This window comes from Mustela nigripes, chromosome 9 (assembly GCF_022355385.1).
Source record: "Mustela nigripes isolate SB6536 chromosome 9, MUSNIG.SB6536, whole genome shotgun sequence".
Classification (NCBI taxonomy): Eukaryota; Metazoa; Chordata; class Mammalia; order Carnivora; family Mustelidae; genus Mustela; species Mustela nigripes.
In genome coordinates, this window is record NC_081565.1 from 1181727 (window position 1) to 1200269 (window position 18543).

General features: G+C 66.1%; 2 protein-coding genes across 2 annotated transcripts in view; one reads left to right on the forward strand and one right to left on the reverse strand.

The window, feature by feature from the left end:
* DIPK1B (divergent protein kinase domain 1B) overlaps window positions 1–18543 on the reverse strand; it is a 170336-nt gene that overhangs the window by 145816 nt on the left and 5977 nt on the right. The gene's annotated exons all lie outside the window — the stretch shown is intronic.
* Window positions 1–18543, forward strand: part of NOTCH1 (notch receptor 1) — a 42984-nt gene that overhangs the window by 5282 nt on the left and 19159 nt on the right. The window contains exons 3-10 of the mRNA XM_059410296.1: window positions 12545–12807; window positions 13379–13717; window positions 15692–15814; window positions 16176–16409; window positions 16749–16904; window positions 17103–17288; window positions 17434–17547; window positions 18379–18492. Of these exons, the coding sequence (XP_059266279.1) occupies window positions 12545–12807; window positions 13379–13717; window positions 15692–15814; window positions 16176–16409; window positions 16749–16904; window positions 17103–17288; window positions 17434–17547; window positions 18379–18492 (1529 nt within the window). The remainder of the gene's footprint in view (window positions 1–12544; window positions 12808–13378; window positions 13718–15691; window positions 15815–16175; window positions 16410–16748; window positions 16905–17102; window positions 17289–17433; window positions 17548–18378; window positions 18493–18543) is intronic.

The following is an 18543-nucleotide window of genomic DNA, read 5'->3' on the forward strand; positions in this document are numbered from 1 at the left end:
AGCAGGGCCCGAGGGACAACTTCCCTTTACCAGAGGAGGTTGGGAGGCTTGGGCGGGGGAAGTGACGGGGCCGAGCTTCAGAGGGACTGTTCCGTCAGCTCCCGTCACCTGGTCTGGCGGTTTCCACTGAGTCACCTGAGAGTCTTGGGCAAGCCTGGGGGAGGGACAGCCTGACTCTCCAGGCCACCGTGGGGCTTCCTCTGTTTCTGCGGCGTCGGGGACCCGGGACCGGCTTAGACACACACGGGCGAGACACCCAGGGTGAACCAGACCTGCCCCCGTGCTTACCCGCTCTGTGTGGAGACCTCAAGGAACCCGCCTTCTTTTGAAGGAAGGTTCCTCTTGGGGCCAGGCCCTGCCCCTGCACCGTGGCTAACGTTTTTCCTGTAGCAAGAAATATATATATATTTTTTTAAAAGAGAAAGGAAACTGTGCCCTTTGCAGGAAGAGGGTGGGTTCAGGTCAGCTGTTGATGGAGGAGAAGCTCTTCAGTAGGATGGCGGGGGCTTCAGCTCGGGGCTGGGACCCCCAGCAGCTGGCGGCAGGGGAGGGGCCCACGGGACTCCACAGGGGCCGGTGACGGCCCCCCTGCGCTCACCGTGCCTTCCACGGGCAGCCGGGGCCACGCCAGGTCGAGGGGTGCACCGTCCTGGAGTGGGGAGGGCCCCTTTCCTGTTTCGCATCTTGTCTAGAAAGAGTGGGAGGATGCGGCTTGCAGACTGGGGCGAGTGTCTAGATTGCTTTCCTCAACAACGTAGCCGCAAGATGTCCAGGCACAGATGGTCGCCTTGACCGGCCCCCGAAGGCCCTGGCAGACCCGTTTCTTGGCTGGCTCACACCCCCTCTAGGTGTTGGCCGCCGCCCACTGGTGCTGGCCAGCACTGCTTGGCTTATTTTTTTTAAGCCAGTTTACAGGTGGGAACAACTGAGGCCTCGAGGGGAAGGGGCTGGGCCAGGGCTGGGGCTCTGCCTACGTCGGCTCCGTGTGCCGCCATAGCCGCAACTCGCTAGAGGCCGTGACAGGCAGCCGGCTTTGATGCATCGGACTGTGGGGCCGGCGTGTCTGTGGGTCCCGAGGCTCCCTGGGACGGCCGGGGCTTAGCTGGCTCTGGTGGGCTGTGTGTGCCCCCACCCATGTCCTGCCATGCACGGCCTAGAAGGTGGCGGGGCCCCTTCAGACACACATCACCTCCCTAGGACTCAGTTTCCCCCTCTGTACAAGACGGCGTTCCCCTCCGTGGCATCCCAGCAGGACCCTGGGACGGGCCCTTAAATGCCCGGGGCGGGGCAGGGGTGCCTGGCAGTGAGGCGGGGCTGGTGGGGAGGACAGGTTCTGTGAGTCTGGGCCCCACTCTAGGCTCCGGTGTGTTCCCAGCAGATGCCCGCCCCCCCCAACCCCCCCGCCCCGGGCTGGGCAGTGCCCACTGGGGAGGGCGTGCTGAAGCACAGGTGTTCTGGTGAAGGGCAGACAGGCCAAGGAAGGCCCTTTCCGGGAGCAGCCCGGACCCTGGGGTGTCTTCTCAGACTGGGCCCCACCCCCCACCCCAGGACAGAGGGACTGACAGATGGGTTGGGGGCTGCATAGATGACTATTTGGGGGATCAGTCACAGGCATCATGAGTTTTGCTGTTTTAGCCACTTGGAGTGCACCGTCGGGCACCTGCTGCATTCCTAAGGCTGTGCCAGCACCAGCGCCGTCCGGCTTGAGGCCTGCCGTCTGTCCGTCCGCAGGCCAGCCCTGCGGCACTGCATCTCCTCTCCCACACGGCAGGGCCTGCGTCTGCCTCATCTGCCTCCAGCATCTACTAAGCGCTCAGTAGAAACCATCCTCCGGCCACCGCCCTGCAGCACCAGGCCCCGGGCCCCAGCTCCACAGCCCTGCGAGCTCCTGCTCTAGACCAGCCCCCAGCCCTGGCCAGCCCTAATCTGCTTTCTGCCCCCGATTTGCCTGTCCAGGATGTTTCACACAGCCCCACGATGTGGCTGCTTCTGGGCAGTGTCCCTCTGTGGGACCCACCTGCCCTGGACCCCATGTCCCTGAGACGTCTGGGATGGGCTGGTGCTGGGCGTCAGCACCCAGGTCCTGTGGTCTCAGGCTGAAGTAACAGAGGAGGTGGGGGTTGGAAGGCTTCCTGGAGGAACTGGCACTCAGTCTCTGGGCCTGGGTGGCCGGCCTGCAGTCCCATTGACCCTAGGCGTGCGGCTTGGCATGTCCCCAGGGGAGTCACCCGGGAAGGCCTGACTTGCCTGTGGCCCTGGCCTGCTCAGGCTCCATGTCCACTCTGGACCCTGCTCTCACTGGCCGCCAAGCACCAGCCTGCCCCAAGGAGCTCGCAGGGCTGCGGCGGGAGGAAGGTCTTACTGAGCGCTTAGTAGGTGCTGGGGCAGGCCAGGCAGACGCAGGCCCTGCCGTACGGGAGAGGAGATGCGGTGCCGCAGGACAGACAGCAGGCCCCGGGAGCGGGGGTGTGGTCGTCGCCTGCTGGCCTTTCTGGACTCGCAGGATGGGCTCCGAGTTCCTGGGTGTGGCCCTGTGGAAGACAGAGAGGCCTGGGGCCCGGCCCTCGCTCTTAGATGCAGACGGGGTCCCTGCACGCTGCCTTCCGGGCTAAGGTAGGCTCCGTGTCTCCCCCAGGGCAGCACCACGGTCCCTCCCGGTCAGGCAGACGTGGGCATGCTGGCACCCGGGCTCACTCCTGTCGGTGGGAGTGCGGCTCTCTCGGCTTCTCTGAGACCCGTGGAATTCTGGGGCAGAAAGTCTCCCCCCCCCCGCAGTGTTTCGCCAAGTGGTGGCAGTGTCCCTGCACAGCTTTCTCCCGGCTGGGGGCGGGGATCAGCGGGGATCAGTGTGTCAAGTCATTAGCGCTCTCAGGCGAATTACTTTGCTTAAGCCCCTGCTCCCTGGCTTCCCCCCTGATGCTTCTTTGAGTGGGTGGTGGACCCCTCGGTCTCCCGCTGGGCAGCCGACCTCCTCCTGCCCCCACTGCCATTTGTTGTCTCCTGGGCGGGGGCCGGGGGCTTTCTCGGGAGGTCACACCTGCGCCTCCCTGCCCCGCCCCCCAGCAAATGAAGGCAGCTCTCCGGGGTGCACAGCTTCCGGGAAGAAGGGCCTGGGGTCCTGCTCTCACAGTGGGCCTTGGTGGGGAGGTGTGCACTGGGGAGCCTGGCCTCGGACCCCCACACATGCAGTTTCCAAACCCAAGCATCCCCCGGACACAGCGGCCAGCCCCCAGCTGGGTCACGGTCTGGGACGCCCCACACGGTCCTGGCCCAGCCGTGGCTTAGGACCCTTCAGCCCGAGAGCTCGCCCTGCTGAGGTGGGGACCCGTGCTCGCTCCCCGGGCCCTCCCCTGTGCACAGGCTGCTCAGAGATGGGTGGGCGTGATGGGTGGGCTGAGATGCTCGCCAGAGAAGTGGCCACATTCTGGCGTCGGTGCCGGTCTGGGGCTGGGACCCATCCTGGCCACATGCTAATGAGTGGGTGAGGATTTGTCCCCAGCTGTCCCAGCTCACCCCTCAGTGGGCCGGCTGTCTGTCGCGAGCTCTCAGGGCTGCAGTTGGTTCCGTTAAGCTGGGTAAGCGGCGCCTTATCACTGTTGACAGTGTTTATTTGCTGAGCAAACTGCTCCCCCGTGGGGGAGCTGAGGCCTTGGGGAGCTGGGTGGATGGTCACGACCATCCCACCGTCAGAGCAGTGGGCCCCAGGAAGCTGGGGCTTGAGAGGTGGCCCCAGAACATCTGAGACACCCCCCACCCCAAGACTTCTTGGACCCACGCGGGGTCATGCAACAGGACAGGAGGATGCCATGGTGGCCCTTGGGCCCTCGGCTGCTCCCTTCCCTGGGGACTCTTCCGGGCCTGGGCGGTCGCCCGGCTGCTGGTCTTCTGCCTTCTTCACCCCACGGTCGTGGCCTGGCCTGGGTCACAGCTGAGCCACAGGCATCTGCCCAGGGGGCCAGAACCGAGGACCCAGCCAGATCCGCGGTTGATCCTCCGCCGACCAGCCTGGGTCACAGAGCCTGCTCAGTGCGCCTGCCCTGGTGGGGTGTCCCCTTCCGGGACAGGAAGCTGCCAGGAGGAAGCAGCACAGGCCTCCCACCAGCCTGGCCAGGCTGCGGAGGACAGGCAGGGGGAGAGGGGGGTCGCCGCTGCAGGACGGCGGGAGGGGTGTAGGCGTGGAGAGCGGCAGCTGGCAGCCTCTGGAAAGGTCTGTCCAGGCCTGCGCAGCAGGGCCCTTCATGGGGCTGGGGACCTGCCTCCCACCATTTCCTCTGTGTCGGTTGTTGGTGAGCGGAAACTGCACAGTTACTGGAAATGAGAGGTTTGGGGAAGAAGCCAGAGTTTTGAGTGTGTGTGTTTTTCCCCCCGACAGCTTTTCAGTAAGAGCGACGCTGAGCTCAGCCCGGGCGGTGGGGAGGGTCCTGCCGCACGTCCACCCGCCCCTCAGAGCCTCTGTCTTCCCGCCCTCCAGGGCCTGGGCGAAGTGACTACCTCTGGGCCTTCCGGGCCAACCTGTCCGCCTGGCTGGTCCCGGCTCCCATGGGGCGGCCCACGGGGCGGGGCGGCCCCCTCCCCGCTTCCCTTCCCCGGGGTCAGAGTGAGGGCGGCCTCGGCCGTGTCTGCCCAAGAGCCCGGCAGGCCAGGCCATGTGTCCCGGTAACCGCTCAGCCAGGGCTCAGCGCATGGCAGCCTGTTCCCCTGGTGCTTGGCAGGCACTGTGCTCTGCTCCTGAGCCCAGGCCAGTGCTGGAGGTGGGCACACAGCAGGAAGTTGAGGCCAGAGGCCGCTGGGTGGCTCCAGGTTCTGGAAGGAGCGGCAGTCCAAGCTGGTTGCCCTGAGCAGGGCTTTCCCTTGTTTTAGCATGCCGCTCTCGTGGCGCTGGGGTGGCGTTTCCATCAGCAGCACAGGCCGGTGAATGCGCTTCCTCCCCCCCCCCCCCTACCGTGCTGTGTGGCCTGGGGCTGCCCACTCACCTCTCTGAGCTCCTTTCCCTTGGGGAGGACTGGGACCAGGTGCCTCGAGCCGGGTGAGGCGTCCCGTAGAACTCCTGGCCGGCAGGTGCAACCCTCATGGCCTGTCTGGGGTGATTCCGAGTCCGTGTCCCCTTTCGGTTTGTCTGGGTTCACACGTGGCTCTAACACGGTCGGTCCCTGACAACAGGTGGGGTGAGTTCTTCTCCGCACCAGAGCCATCCCCTCATGCTCCGAGAAAGTTCTCCTGAGACAGGCCCCACCCGGGCACTTGGGCCAAGCTCATGCTAGGGCAGAGGGTCAAGCACAGCCCGAGAGCCGCCTGCTTTCCCTGCAGGGAAATGCCCTCCTGAGGGCCATAGACCCGTGCCAGCTGTCTCCGGACAGCCGGGTGTCCCCAGACGATGACAATGCAGGCTCCCTCTTACCTCCTCGACCCCAGGCCTGGCCTCTGTCTTCTGGCATTTGCTGTGTCTCAGGGCACCTCGGAGGCCGTGCCGGACCTGGGGCGATGGCCAGAGCTACACAGCCAGGTATGCAAGCCTGTGGGGGGAGCGTGGGGCCTGGTCTAGGGTGGGGGTGCTCAGTGGGCATGAGTGGGCAGCGGGGCCAGAGAGAAAGGGCTGGTGAGAGGGGCAGGATGGGAGTGAGCTCTGGGACCACCACGGACCATATTGCCATGCTGCGGCCCGGCCAGAGGGAACCCACAGGTGGCCCTGCAGGTCCCCGCAGGCAGGGTAGCCCTGCTGTGTGCCGCAGGGAGCAGGCTGGCTGTGAGCTCTGGCCCTCTCGCGCCAGCACCTATGGCTAGGAAAGCCCCCCAGCCCCGTGGAGGAGGATGACCAGCCCTCCTGCGGGACGAGGGCTGCAGGGGAGCCGGGCCCAGAGACAGCTGGCTGGGAGGCTTCCTGATTCCCAGACCACCACCCCCCACCCCGGGTTTTGTGTTTCAGCTGAGCTGGGGGTAGGAATGCATTGTCTGCTGTGTCCCTCGGGGGCTGGGGCGGTCAGGTGAGAAATCCAGGCCTCCTGGGCGGGGTATCTGGGGTATAGGGGACACACACCCTCCTGCTGGACCTGTAGCTGCCTCCGGGTGAGACAGGGGGCAGCCTGGCTCTGATGGCCCCTGGGGGACTGGCTGCTGGTTAAGAGCTGTGTTCAAGTCCAGTTGCTGCAGTGGGCATAACGTGCCTGGGCCCTGGTTTTCTCATCTGTGAAATGGGCCCAGTATGTGCCTGCAGGGCCGCCGTGGGAGCCCGGTGAGGGGAAGCTGGTGGGGTCTCAGCACAGGTTCTGTGTCTTCATTCTGGAAGCCATGTGAGAGGGTCCTTGGCGTACTCAGCAGACTCTGAAAAGGCGCTCAAGTGCCCCTGGGGGTCCACCCTGGCCGGCCGGGGGTCAGGGGTGTCACTGTGCAGGCTTCTCCTCTCCCCACGTCTCCTGAGATGGCATCTGTTCCTGGGAGTGGAGGCAGGAAGTTGCCAGAGTCATTTCTGGCTTTGGCGGGAGCTCAGTCTGCGCTTGCTGACTTCATTAATCGAGTTTTGGATTAAGCCCTCCCCATGGCCTCGTGTGCCTGTCGATTCCTTCATTGCTTCTGAGCGATTGGGGGTGTGGGTCTGGGCTCCATCCTGCTTGGGAGCAGAGGCCCCTGCCTTTGTGGGGGGCAGTGGGCCTTCGGGAGAGCCCAGGAGAGGTCACACCTGCCACCCTTGTCTCTAGTTTGGGGTTCTGTCTTTTGGCAGACCGGGGGTGAGGGGCTGGGGGGATTCTCTGAGTGGGGGTGGGCAGCAGACTTTCCTCACATACCTCATCTCCACGGGGCTCTCTTGTGACCCTGGGAGACCCTGATCTTGCTGGCTGTGCCAAGCAGCAGCCCTCCCCACCCCACAGGTGGGCCTGGATTGTCTCTCCCCGGCTGCTCGGCCATCTCAGTGCGTCCCGGTTCCCGCACTGGCTCCTGCACTGGTCTTTCCCTCCCTCCAGACCACTGGCCACTTCCCAGGCCGAGGGTGGGGCAGCCCTGAGTGACATGGGGACAATGAGCCACTGGAGGCATTGTTTTCCCTGCAGTGGGAAAGGTGACTTTCCAGGAGAACAGGTTCCTCCCCCACACAAAGGGCTTCCCCCAGAGCCGGGGAAGGAAGCTGGGCTCTTCCTGCATTTCCTCTTCCCAGCATATTTGAGACCTTCCAAAGATGCAACTTGGGGAAAAGATTCGAGACAAAGAGCCAGCAGGACTGTCAGCAGCTGTTGGGGCCGGAAAGCCTGGGCGCTGGTTCAGTTCTTACATCTCCAGTGTGGGGGTGCTCTCCCCAGAGCTGAGCTGTCCTGGCCGTTCCCAGTGGGAAAGGGCGCCAGGTCCCCAGATGGGCCACCGTTGGGGGAGGCCCACAGAGGTCGCCGAGCTCCCTGCCCAGCCTGTGGTCATCACTCAGCTGTTGCCTCCTGTAAGACAGGTGGCCCCTGCTGGGTTGCGGGGAGACTTGGACTGGCCCTGCCCGAGACAGGGGCCGAGGTCCTAGGACTCCTCCCCTCCCCCCGCCAAGCCTTGACCAGAGAAAGACTTGAGCTCACTGACCCTACTACCCATGGCTGTAGCTCTGGGGACCTCAGGTCTGAGGTCTTTCTGACCTGCCCTCGGTCTACCTGAGGAAGTCCACAGGTGGCCCCGTTTAGGTGGGCTGGGACATGGATGGTTCTCTTCCCCCCTGGCCAGGGTCTCCAACACTCCCGGCCCAGCTGCCCAGGGTGGGCGAGCCCTAGTTTTATGTCTGGTGTTGGTGGTTTGGCTGGAAGGTGGTCGTCCTTGGCTGAACAGCATAGGATTGGGCTCTGGGAGGAGCAGCCAGGCTTCCCCGGCCCTGGGCACCAGTGCCCATCGGTGATGTTGACTTGGTTGACCCGGACACAGCAGGAGCCCAGGGGCCCCCGAACTGCTTCCTGGGCAGAAGACTCGTGGAGGGGCAGCAGGGGTGTTGTGGGAGGGGGCTTCTAGGCAGGCAGTCCGCTGCAGGCAGGGCGGGGGCCATATGGGGGGCGGGCAGCTTGGGGGCCGGGGTGGTGAGGAGTGAACCTCCTTGTGCTGCTCCCCAGTAACTGATCCTGTGGCCGTGGGGCACGGGCCCTGCCGGCGGTGGTGGGAAGATGGGCGGTTCCGCGGGGCCGGGTGGACTCCGTTAAGGAGGGACGCTGAGCGCATCCCGCTGGCTCTCCATAGCAAGGAGCCCTGGCTGCAGGCTGCCCGCTGGGCTGGGCGCGGCGCTCCTTCCCTGCGATGGGAGGCGTGGGCCTTGCTCCCCTTTGGAGTGTCCCCCCGCCAGCCCGCCCGAGTCCTGCACTGGAGCTCGTCCCGGTCCTGCACTGGAGCTCGTCCCGGTCCCGGCAGCGTGGGTCGCCCCTGGGAGGGCACGTCCTTGCGTCCTCACAACTTTCCATAAACACGCAGAGCTCAGCTGGGTCCGTCCGTGTGTTCCCAGAGACGCGGTGAATCACACAGAAACCAAATCCAGTGCTGGCGAGCGTGAGTCCCCTCCGCCGAACGGTGAGGTCGCCGGACGGCATGCACGAGGGCCCTCTGAGCTCGTGCAGTCCGTGGAGCTCCCCCCGACTCCACTGCACTCGGGAAACCGAGGCCCAGACAGAGTGGGACAGAGAGCCCCTCCTCCACCCGAGCCCCCAGAGCCCCTCTGCTCCCACTACACTCCCCCTGCACCCCCAGGAAGCAGCTCTCCTGGGGTATCGGGTTCCTCCTGCAGGGACAGAGGGAGGGGAACCCCATCACTGCCCCGGCCCCCCAGCTGGCCAGGGTGCAGGCCCCGTGCTTCCCTCTGGACCACAAACTCCTTGAGGGCAGAGCCAAGCCCAGCTCTCCTCACCCCTCCCTCCCTCTCTGTCTCCTAGTTTGGGGCTGAGGGAGCTGTCATCTGTCCCCTGGGGGTGGCAGATGGCTGCTTAGCTTAGAAAGGAAAACAGCACAATTTAGAATTAGTCCCGGGTGAAAGGTCACAGCAACATCTGCCTCCAGATGCTTTCTGGAGTCGCATTTCTATGGAGCGCGGGCGGGGAGGGCAGGGGCGAGCAGGAGGGAGTGGGTGGAAATATGGAGGTGGGAACAAAGCCGGCCAGGGCTGGGGACAGCAGGCCCAGCAGCCATTTGGCGGTCCTCCGTGAGCCAGGGTGTCTGCTGGAAGCCTGGCCCGTCTCGGCCCCCTCCGTGGCCTTCCCCCCGAGTCCCCAGCCCACCTGTCCCTCACCTGCCACAGCCAGCGTGGGTCGGCCTGACGAGCGGGCGGGCAGCGCAGAGGACAGGAGAAAGGGCAGGTGGGGGGACAGATGCTGGGTGGCCTCCAGGAGGGAGCCACTGTCCCTGTCTGGTCTGCAGGGGGCTCCCCCCACCTGCCCTGGGCTCCCCACCCTGCCTGGACAGGAGGATATGCGGACCTACAGGAGGTTTCATTCGGGTCACTCGAGGCTCCGCTCTGGGCCCGCTGCAGGCTGGCCGCTGTCGGGTGCTGTTCCCTTGGCTAGGCCAGGGCCCCTTCCCACCAGGCACTTACTTAGAGCAGCCTTCCAAGACCAGCACGGAGGACAGACCGGCCTCCTGGTCCCTCCAGCCCCCTCTGGGAAGTCTGGGGGCTGTGGGCAGAGGGGCCCACAGGTGTCCATCCCTGGGCAGCTCCCGTGCTGTGGCCAGGTGGGGTGAGAGGTGGACACAGGGGCAGAGGGGAGAGATGGCAGGGTCGGGGACTGGAGGGGGGACAGGCACAGCAGGGAAAGGGTGGCCTCCAGGACTGGCCCAAAGCTAACCCAAGCACCTGCCATCCCAGACCCTGTGTCTGGCTCAGGGCTTCCCCTTGGCTCAGGCTCCTGGCTGAGCCCTGTTATAGGTCATATCCCACACGGCCCCACAAAGCATCTGCCTCTATTGTCCGGTCTGCGGGGACCCCCCCCTTCCCTCGTGGGCCTGGCCGTCCTGGAGCTGGGGTGCTGGTGGCGGATGGTGGCCACGTCCAGGCCCAGCCCAGGAGCCAGCAGGCTGGACAGCATGCCTTCACGGTAGTGTCTGCCTGGCCTGGGCAGGACTGGGGAAGACAATGGGCCTTCTCAGCTGCCGCTTTCCCCCACAGAGGAGCCTCCCTGGCCCCTGCCCCGCCCGCCCTGCTTGGCGCCCGGCTGGGAGCAGCTGCCGCCCGCGTCCCCGGCCACAGGCGCACCTGCTCCCTGGCCAGCCTTTGTCCACGCTACCAACGCCTGACGTCTTGGCGACTTTCCCCTGCTGGCCTCATCGGCGAGGATGCCACCCATCCTGGTGGATTGTCCCATGGTCTTGCCACCAGAATCCCCCTCCTGAGCCGGAGCAGGGGGGCTGTTCACAGGGGCGCTGTCCCACTGCTGGAGAGTTTAGGGATGAGCCTTCCGGTCCATCTGGGGATGCCCAGCATCCCAACAAGTTAGGAATCTGTCTAGTGGCCGGGAGACCCAGAGATACTCCCTGGGGGACCCTGAAGGCTTCCCTCCCCTCAAACCAGCAGGGCTCCGAGAGGGAGGGGGCGGTGTGGTCAAGGTAGGCTCCCACCCTGCTCTAGTGGCCCAGCGTCCTCCACCCGCACGCCCCATCAGTGGCTGAGAGAGAAAAAGAGCCTTTTCTCGCAGCGGGAGCAGTGGCCAGCTCCTGCCTGACAATGGAGGGCATTGATAGGTTGGGGGAGGTGCTGCCTGTGTCCCCACACACCCGTCTCCCGTTGCTTCTCTCCGGTCTCCCAGTACCGCTGAGGCCAGGAGCAGACGGTCAGTAACTCCCCAGAGTCCTGGAGCATGGTGGTGTGTCGGGGGGCCGTGCCAGAGCCGCCAGCCCCACAGCCTGCTTCCCCAGCGGGCCGGGCAGGAGCCTGGCTCCGTCCTGATCCCTCCCTGCGCCCCGCAAAGGGCGACTGGTTTTCCTGAGGCCAGCTGGCTTGGGACTGTTGGCTTCTGACAACAGACGGTGGGCCAGGGTGGGCCATTTTGTGTTGTCCTTGTCACCTCCCCAAGTGGCCGCCACAGATAAAAACCTGCAGGGAGACAGACGCAGCCCAGGCCTTGGGGACAGACAGGGGCAGCTCATTGCTGAGAGATGCGGAGACCCTGAGACCCCGGCTCCCCAGACTGCCACCCGCCCCTGTGGCTCTGGCTCTGGCCCCTGGGGCAGGCCGGGGGGAGGCAGTGAGGACTGGCAGGCTGCCACCTGCTGAGGGTGGGGTCCCTGTGGGATGGCCGTGGCTGTCGCTTCGGTGCCAGGGCCGGGGGAAGCCCCTTCTTGGCGGGGCTCTGGCCGATGGGGCGTTTCCATGCTCAGGAGAGCCCCCTCTTCTTCCGGAGGCCTGAGCTTCCCTGCCCACCCCGCCTCTGCCAGGGGGCGGAGGGCCTGCCCACCCGGTGCCTGGAGCTGTGGGTGTGGCATCCCGGCCTTCCCAGGCTACCGTGGGCCGGAGGCGGGCCGGGGCCCTGTTACGCCTCACAGCCTGTGCCCCTGGGAAGAACGATGCCTGGCTGGTCCCAGGGCCTCACTGCACTTCCCCTCGAGTGCGAGGCCACAGGGTGACTTCAGAAACTGGGCCAACAGGTGCTCTGGGATGGGGGTGGTCTGTGCAGAGCCCCATCCCTGCAAAGAACCTGTGAGACGCCCCCTTCCCAGTTTGTCCGCTCCTGATGGAGCTTGAGCACCGGGCTCTGGGGCAGGGCACGGAGCTGGCCGACGTGGCGGCCTTCACCCCCTGCTCCCCAGCCCCGGGCTGTCTCACCGAGGGCTCGGGAAGGATGCACTTCTGGGCACCTTGATTTCTGTTGCCGTGAAATGGGTGTATTTGCTTGCGGCTGATGTCACCTGGATGTTGTGAAGACTTGATCCCAAAGGGGGAAACCGTGTCTGGGCACTGGGCGTGGGGGACCAGGGGGTGGAGTTGGGGCACCGACTGTGTCCCAGTGGTGTTCCTGTCAGCTAAGAGACCCCAGCAGAGGGAACTCCTCCTCAGAAAGGAAGCGGGGAGCAGTCTCCCACGTCTCAGGCCTCTTGTGCTCGCGATCCATGAACCCTTCTATTACCCAAATAAGGCTCGCTGGTTCAGGAGAGCTAGCAGGGAGACGCGGACGAGCCCCCAACAGGTGAGCCGCAGAGCGCTCCTTCCTAGGGCACAGCTGGCACCGGCCGTGTGGCCCCCTCTGCCAGCTCGCCCAGCCGCTCACGCAGATGCCCGCGCGGGTTTTGAAACCCAGGCTTTGCCCACCGTGCGTTCTGCTCTCCAGCCCGATGCTCCAATTAACATGATCGTTTTTTTTAATTGAGGTGGAATTCACTGAATGTGAAGTTAACCACTTTAAAGCGTCTAGTTCGGAGGCGGTTGGCACGTCTGTGGTCTTGTGCAACTACCTCCCATGTCTGGTCCCAGAACCTTCCGCCACCCCGGAGGAGCCCCCAGCCCACACCTGGCCACACGAGCTGCAGGCCCTGCCGACACCGGGGTGGGGAGCGGGGGCCAGGCCGGGGCAGGGTCCGGGGCGTTGGCATGCGTAACCACTCTGTGTGTCCCCCACAGCTGCAGCGGGGCCTTCGCGGGCCAGCGGTGCCAGGCGCCCAACCCCTGCCTCAGCGCCCCCTGCAAGAATGCTGGGACGTGCCACGCCGTGGACCGTGGTGGTCTGGTGGACTACGCCTGCACCTGCCGCCTGGGCTTCTCCGGGCCCCTCTGCCTGACGCCCCGAGACAACGCCTGCCTGTCTACCCCCTGCCGCAATGGGGGCACCTGTGACCTGCTCACGCTCTCCGAGTACAAGTGCCGCTGCCCCCCGGGCTGGTCAGGTGAGAGCGGGCGGCGGCCCTAAGGACCCCTAACCCTGGCCCTGCCCCGGCTGCCCACGTGCCGGGACGCACAGGGCAGAGGCCGAGCCCGTCGGTGTGGCAGGGAGAGGCTCTAGGGCTCTTTTCAGGCCGTTGGGGTTGGTGACCCCTGCCCTAGAGTCGGCATGCCCCTTTCCAGCCCTGAAATTGTCTGGTTTCGGCTGCTCGGGGGTCCCCGCTCCTCCCCACCTCCACGAGGATGGGGCTCCTCTGTCTGGTCTTGAGCTCAGGGACAGGCTAGCTCTCGGTGAGGAGCTCTGAGGCCGCCCCGGGCCCTGGAGGGGACAGACCGGCTCAGGTCTCGAGGTTGCCTCCCCCCACCAGCCATGTGTCCCGGGCACCTCAGTCCCTATCCACAGGAAGATGGCCATGTCCTGCTGTCGGGTCCTGGGGACTAAAGAGATGCCGCTGTAGGTCTGTGCGGGGTGGGCTCCTCCGTGGTGCCCGGAAGCCACCTCTGGGGCCTGGAGGAGGCTCTGGGCTCAGCCAGCCGGAAGCCCGTGTGACCCGCTCACTGCCCCTCGCCCACCAGGGAAGACGTGCCAGCAGGCCGACCCATGCGCCTCCAACCCCTGTGCCAACGGCGGCCAGTGCCTGCCCTTCGAGGCCTCGTACATCTGCGGCTGCCCACCCGGCTTCCACGGCCCCACCTGCCGGCAGGACGTGAACGAGTGCAGCCAGAACCCCAGGCTTTGCCAGAACGGGGGCACGTGCCACAACGAGGTCGGCTCCTACCGCTGCACCTGCCGCGCCACCCACACCGGCCCCCACTGCGAGCTCCCCTACGTGCCCTGCAGCCCCTCCCCCTGCCAGAACGGGGGCACCTGCCGCCCCACGGGGGACACCACCCACGAGTGCGCCTGCCTGCCAGGTACTGTCCCGCCGGCTGCGGGAGCCCCAGGGCTGTGGGAATGGGGTGTCCAGTATTGGGGCAGGGAAGGGTCTAGAAGGGTTACCAGTCAGGAGGTGGACTGCATGGGGTCCAGGTGTCATCCCAGTCCCTGGCCATCACTCCGCCCCTGGGGGGGTCCGCTGTGACCCCCTAACACTTGTTCCCTGCCCTCTTTGGTAGGGACCCAGTCCCAGGGCAGGCTCATCGGTGAGATGCAACCCTGGGTGAATCGAGCTGGACAGGGGTTCCCTCTGCCCCCTAGACACCCCTGCACTCATGGCCCCTGGCTCTTCGCCCTGCTCTGAAACTCCTGGGTTGGGCACGAGCTCCCTCTTCTTGAATTCCCTGGAAACCATGTGCCGGTGGTGAAGCCCACTGCAGCCTACCTCCTGTTTCACTGGGACATGTCCCGCCTCCCTGGTGGCTTGTCTCCTGTGGGTGTGGGGGACAGTGAGGGGCAGCCACCCACGGCTGCCACTGCAGCCGGCTCCACCGGCCCCACTGCATGGGCTGGTCTTGGCACCGTAGTTTCTGAGTCAGTTTTGCTGCTGCTGATCTAAAAACTACTGACGGGAAGCTTGAATGAAGACCTCGCAGTCTGTGGGCCGCATGGCCGGCACTTCCCTGGGCCTGGGGCAGGGGAGGAGCAGGAGCTAAGATGGTGGGGTCGCCGGGTTTGGCTGCTGGGCGTACGGGGCTGACCTGGGGCTGCTGGGGGGCTGCCCCGGCTGCCGTACGCCCCCGCCCCAGCAAAAGGGAAGTGTCCCGCCTGCCTGCTGGCCGCAGAGCCCTGGGCCTTGTCACTGCATCAGACGCCTTTGCGTGCAGATGCCAGGCGCGTGCATTTCCTGGGTAGTGCTGGGTGATCCGCTTCCTACCTGACCGCCCCAGTGCTGCTGGCTGTTTGGATCGCCCAGGCGGACTGAGAACTAAGCCCACTTGCCAGGCCCACCCCTGGGTTCTGGGTTCAGTTGCCTTTTTGCAGGCCTGGTGAGTTCGGGCCTGGGACCTCCCATCCAGCCACGTGGCTCACAAGGAGCCTGCCTTGCCGGGGCCACAGTGAGGGCTGCAGGACCCACCGGAGGATACCCCGTGTCCGGAGCTTGCCAAAGGGATGGGGGAAACCATGGTCTAGGCCCGCTCCAGCACATATGGGAGCCACAGCCCGGGCTCTGAGCTCCCACTTGGAGGGAGCGTCCTCCAGAATGCTACCCACTTAGCACCTTGGCTCTTTCTGGCCTTTTGCTTTGGCCCCCACAGCACTGGTAGGGTAGGGGTCCCCGAGGGAGGAGACGGCCGCTCCAATGGCAGGAGAGGGGTTCAAAGGCACCCCGGGAGGGGCATTAATTAGTAAGCGGCTGTAGGTTGGACTGTTGCCAGCACACCTTTCTTGGTTGATGATTGAGTGAGTGGGGGTTGAGCAGGTTAATAGCCGACCAGCGGGGAGGCTGTGAGGCAGAGGTTGGCCCCAGCTGGAGGAACCACACCTCTGTTCCTGGGAAACTGAGGGCCACGTGTGGGTCCCCTGCCTGGAACCCTCCCCAGCCCCAGGGCAGTTCCCTAAGACGGGGCATGTGCTGCATCCCCATGGGGCGCCGTGGGGACCCCCCACATGGTGCCTGGCCTGGAGGCAGCCACAGGGAACTCTACTATACGAGGCTGTTTCCAAGTGAGCCTCCAGAGCCCTGCGTTCCCCAGTCCCTGTCTGTTCAGCAGGCCCTGGGCCAAATGGTCGCTCAGAGAGGAGCATGTCACCCATGGGCACTGGAACGTGGGGCCTGGTCCCACGGAGAACAGGGGACAAGGCTTGGACCCCAAAGGCCCCAAGGCAGCGGGCAACCCAGGGCAGGCCACAGAGGGGCAGCACCCCACCTGTGGGTGCAGTGGGTCCAGCCAGGAGGACGCTGGAGCTGCGGGCCGGGCCTGACCGGGCCCCCGCTCCTTCCGCCACAGGCTTCACTGGCCAGAACTGTGAGGAGAACGTGGACGACTGTCCCGGGAACAACTGCAGGAACGGAGGGGCCTGTGTGGACGGCGTGAACACCTACAACTGCCGCTGCCCACCGGAGTGGACAGGTGCGGCCGCCCGGTCTGGCGCACAGGGACGGCGTGGCCTGGGCAGCCCTGGCCCGCCACCAGCGCCTGAGGTCCCTGCCCCCGTGGCCACACCCACGCGACCTCAGCTGCCCAGCGTGGGCCAACCGCAGCCTGGCCCCGGCCGGCCCCATGCTGCAGCCGGGCTCTCTGGGTCTGGGCCGCGTTTGGGGCTCACATCCAGTGAGCGGCGCACCAGCATGGCCCCCGAGCCCCATGCCCACGGCAGGGCAGCGGCTCGGGCGGCTGGTGGGGGGAAGGCTTTGCGGCGGAGGCGGACCCCGTGCCTCGCGGCCCAGGGCCCCGGCGGCGTTCACCCAGCCGGACGGTCTCGGCCCCGCAGGTCAGTACTGCACCGAGGACGTGGACGAGTGCCAGCTGATGCCGAACGCCTGCCAGAACGGCGGGACGTGCCACAACAGCCACGGCGGCTACACCTGCGTGTGCGTCAACGGCTGGACGGGCGAGGACTGCAGCGAGAACATTGACGACTGTGCCAGCGCTGCCTGCTTCCACGGCGCCACCTGCCACGACCGCGTGGCCTCTTTCTACTGCGAGTGTCCCCACGGCCGCACGGGTGAGCGCCAGGCTGGAGGAGCGGGGCTGCCCGGGGTGGCAGGCAGCAGGGGGAGGGCACCGCCCGCTCGGCGGCTCCCCCGGCCCCACCTGGCGGGCGCACCATCCCTGGGACATGCTGCTGGCAGCGCCCGGAGCCCCCAGAGATGGCACGAGAGGGGCCTTTCTGGAGGGAAGAAGGCTGGGGCGCGCTGGGGCGGGCCTGCTGGCGACGAACCTCCCGGCATGACCCGCGTATCGTGAGCCTGACGGGGCCTCTCGGTCGCGTGGCCGTGGGAGGCTGGTCATCCCCAGGCGGGGTGGGGGGGGGGTGCCTGACTAACCGGTGCCGCCCCGCCAGGTCTGCTCTGCCACTTGAATGACGCGTGCATCAGCAACCCTTGCAACGAGGGCTCCAACTGTGACACCAACCCTGTGAACGGCAAGGCCATCTGCACCTGCCCCTCGGGGTACACGGGGCCGGCCTGCAGCCAGGACGTGGACGAGTGCTCACTAGGTGCGTCAGGGCGAGGGATGCTGCGGGGGGGCACAGCCAAGGGGGCTGCTGGACCAGTGTCTCCAATCTGATGGGGGAGCCATCGCTTGGAGGACTGCCAGTCTGATGGGGGAGGCGGGCCTGTCCCCACACCGTCCAGAGGCCGGGGTGCCTGAAGCAGACTCTCACCGCCGCTGCACGCCCCCCGCCCCCCGCCAGGCGCCAACCCCTGTGAGCACGCGGGCAAGTGCATCAACACACTGGGCTCCTTCGAGTGCCAGTGTCTGCAGGGCTACACCGGCCCCCGCTGCGAGATCGACGTCAACGAGTGCGTCTCGAACCCGTGTCAGAATGACGCTACCTGCCTGGACCAGATTGGGGAGTTCCAGTGCATCTGCATGCCTGGTACGAGGGGCCGGCCTTTGGGCTGGCAGCGCGGGCCCTGGGGTGCTGGGCTGTGGGCTCTGCGGGCAGCGGGAGCTGGGCGCCGCATCCTCTGGGCCCAGGCTGCTCACGGGCCCCTGAACCCCCTCACCGTCCCCCACCCCAGGCTACGAGGGCGTGCACTGTGAGATCAACACGGACGAGTGTGCCAGCAGCCCCTGTCTCCAGAACGGCCGCTGCCTGGACAAAATCAATGAGTTTCTGTGCGAGTGCCCCACAGGTGAGACCCGTCCCCCGGAGGGCTGCCGCTGAGCCCCACACTCTGGGCTGGGAGCCCCAACACTCTGCTGCGGGGGGACGGTTCCTGGGCTTCATCCTGTAGGAGTGTCTCCCTACTGCCCTGAGGGGGTGCCACACAGCTGCCTCTGGGGTGGGGGACAAGGCCTTCATCTTAGGAATGACGAGGCCAGGCTGGGCAGGGGCTGCTGGCCCCTCACCTTGCTGGGGGCACGAGAGGACCCAGAACTCCTCCTTGCTGCCAGGGTTCCCTGGGGACAAGAGCACCCTGGGAGAGCAGTGTACTCCCTGGACCTCTGAGGGGCATGGGTGGGGAAGAGGGGCCAGCCTGGCTCTCGGAGGGCTCGCAGCTGGGAGGGAGTCGGCCTGGCCTGCACTCCCAGCAGTGGGCATGACCCGTCATGGACAGTGGACATGACCCGCAGTGGACGTGACCGTCAGGAACGTCTGAGGGGCTCAGAGCGGGAGGGGTCTGTAAGCCTAGGGTGCGGGGCCCCAGGAAGCATTAGCAGGTCAGAGCTTGGGCCTGCAGGGTATAAATCAGCCCTCCCAAACCCTGGGGAACTCCTTCACAGCTGGACGCGGCTGAGGCCACAGCAGCTGAGCTCAGCTGGGCAAGGGGCCTCTTGGAGGGGCAGGAGCTAAAAGGGACAAGAAGAGAGACTGGGCGGTGTCCCGAGCCCGGGCTTGGCTGCAGCAGGCTCCGGGGAGCCCATCGCAGGAGCTCCCCGCTCCGGTCCAGCTGGGTCTCAGCGGGGGCCCCCGGCACCACTGCCTCGGACAGCAGTGACAGCAGCCCCTCCCCTGGCCACAGGCTTCACCGGACATCTGTGTCAGTATGACGTGGACGAGTGCGCAAGCACGCCCTGTGAGAACGGCGCCAAGTGCCTGGACGGGCCCAGCACCTACACCTGCGTGTGCACGGAAGGTGGGGCCGTGGGGCGGGCGGGGGCGGGCGGGGGCGGGCGGGGGCGAGGGG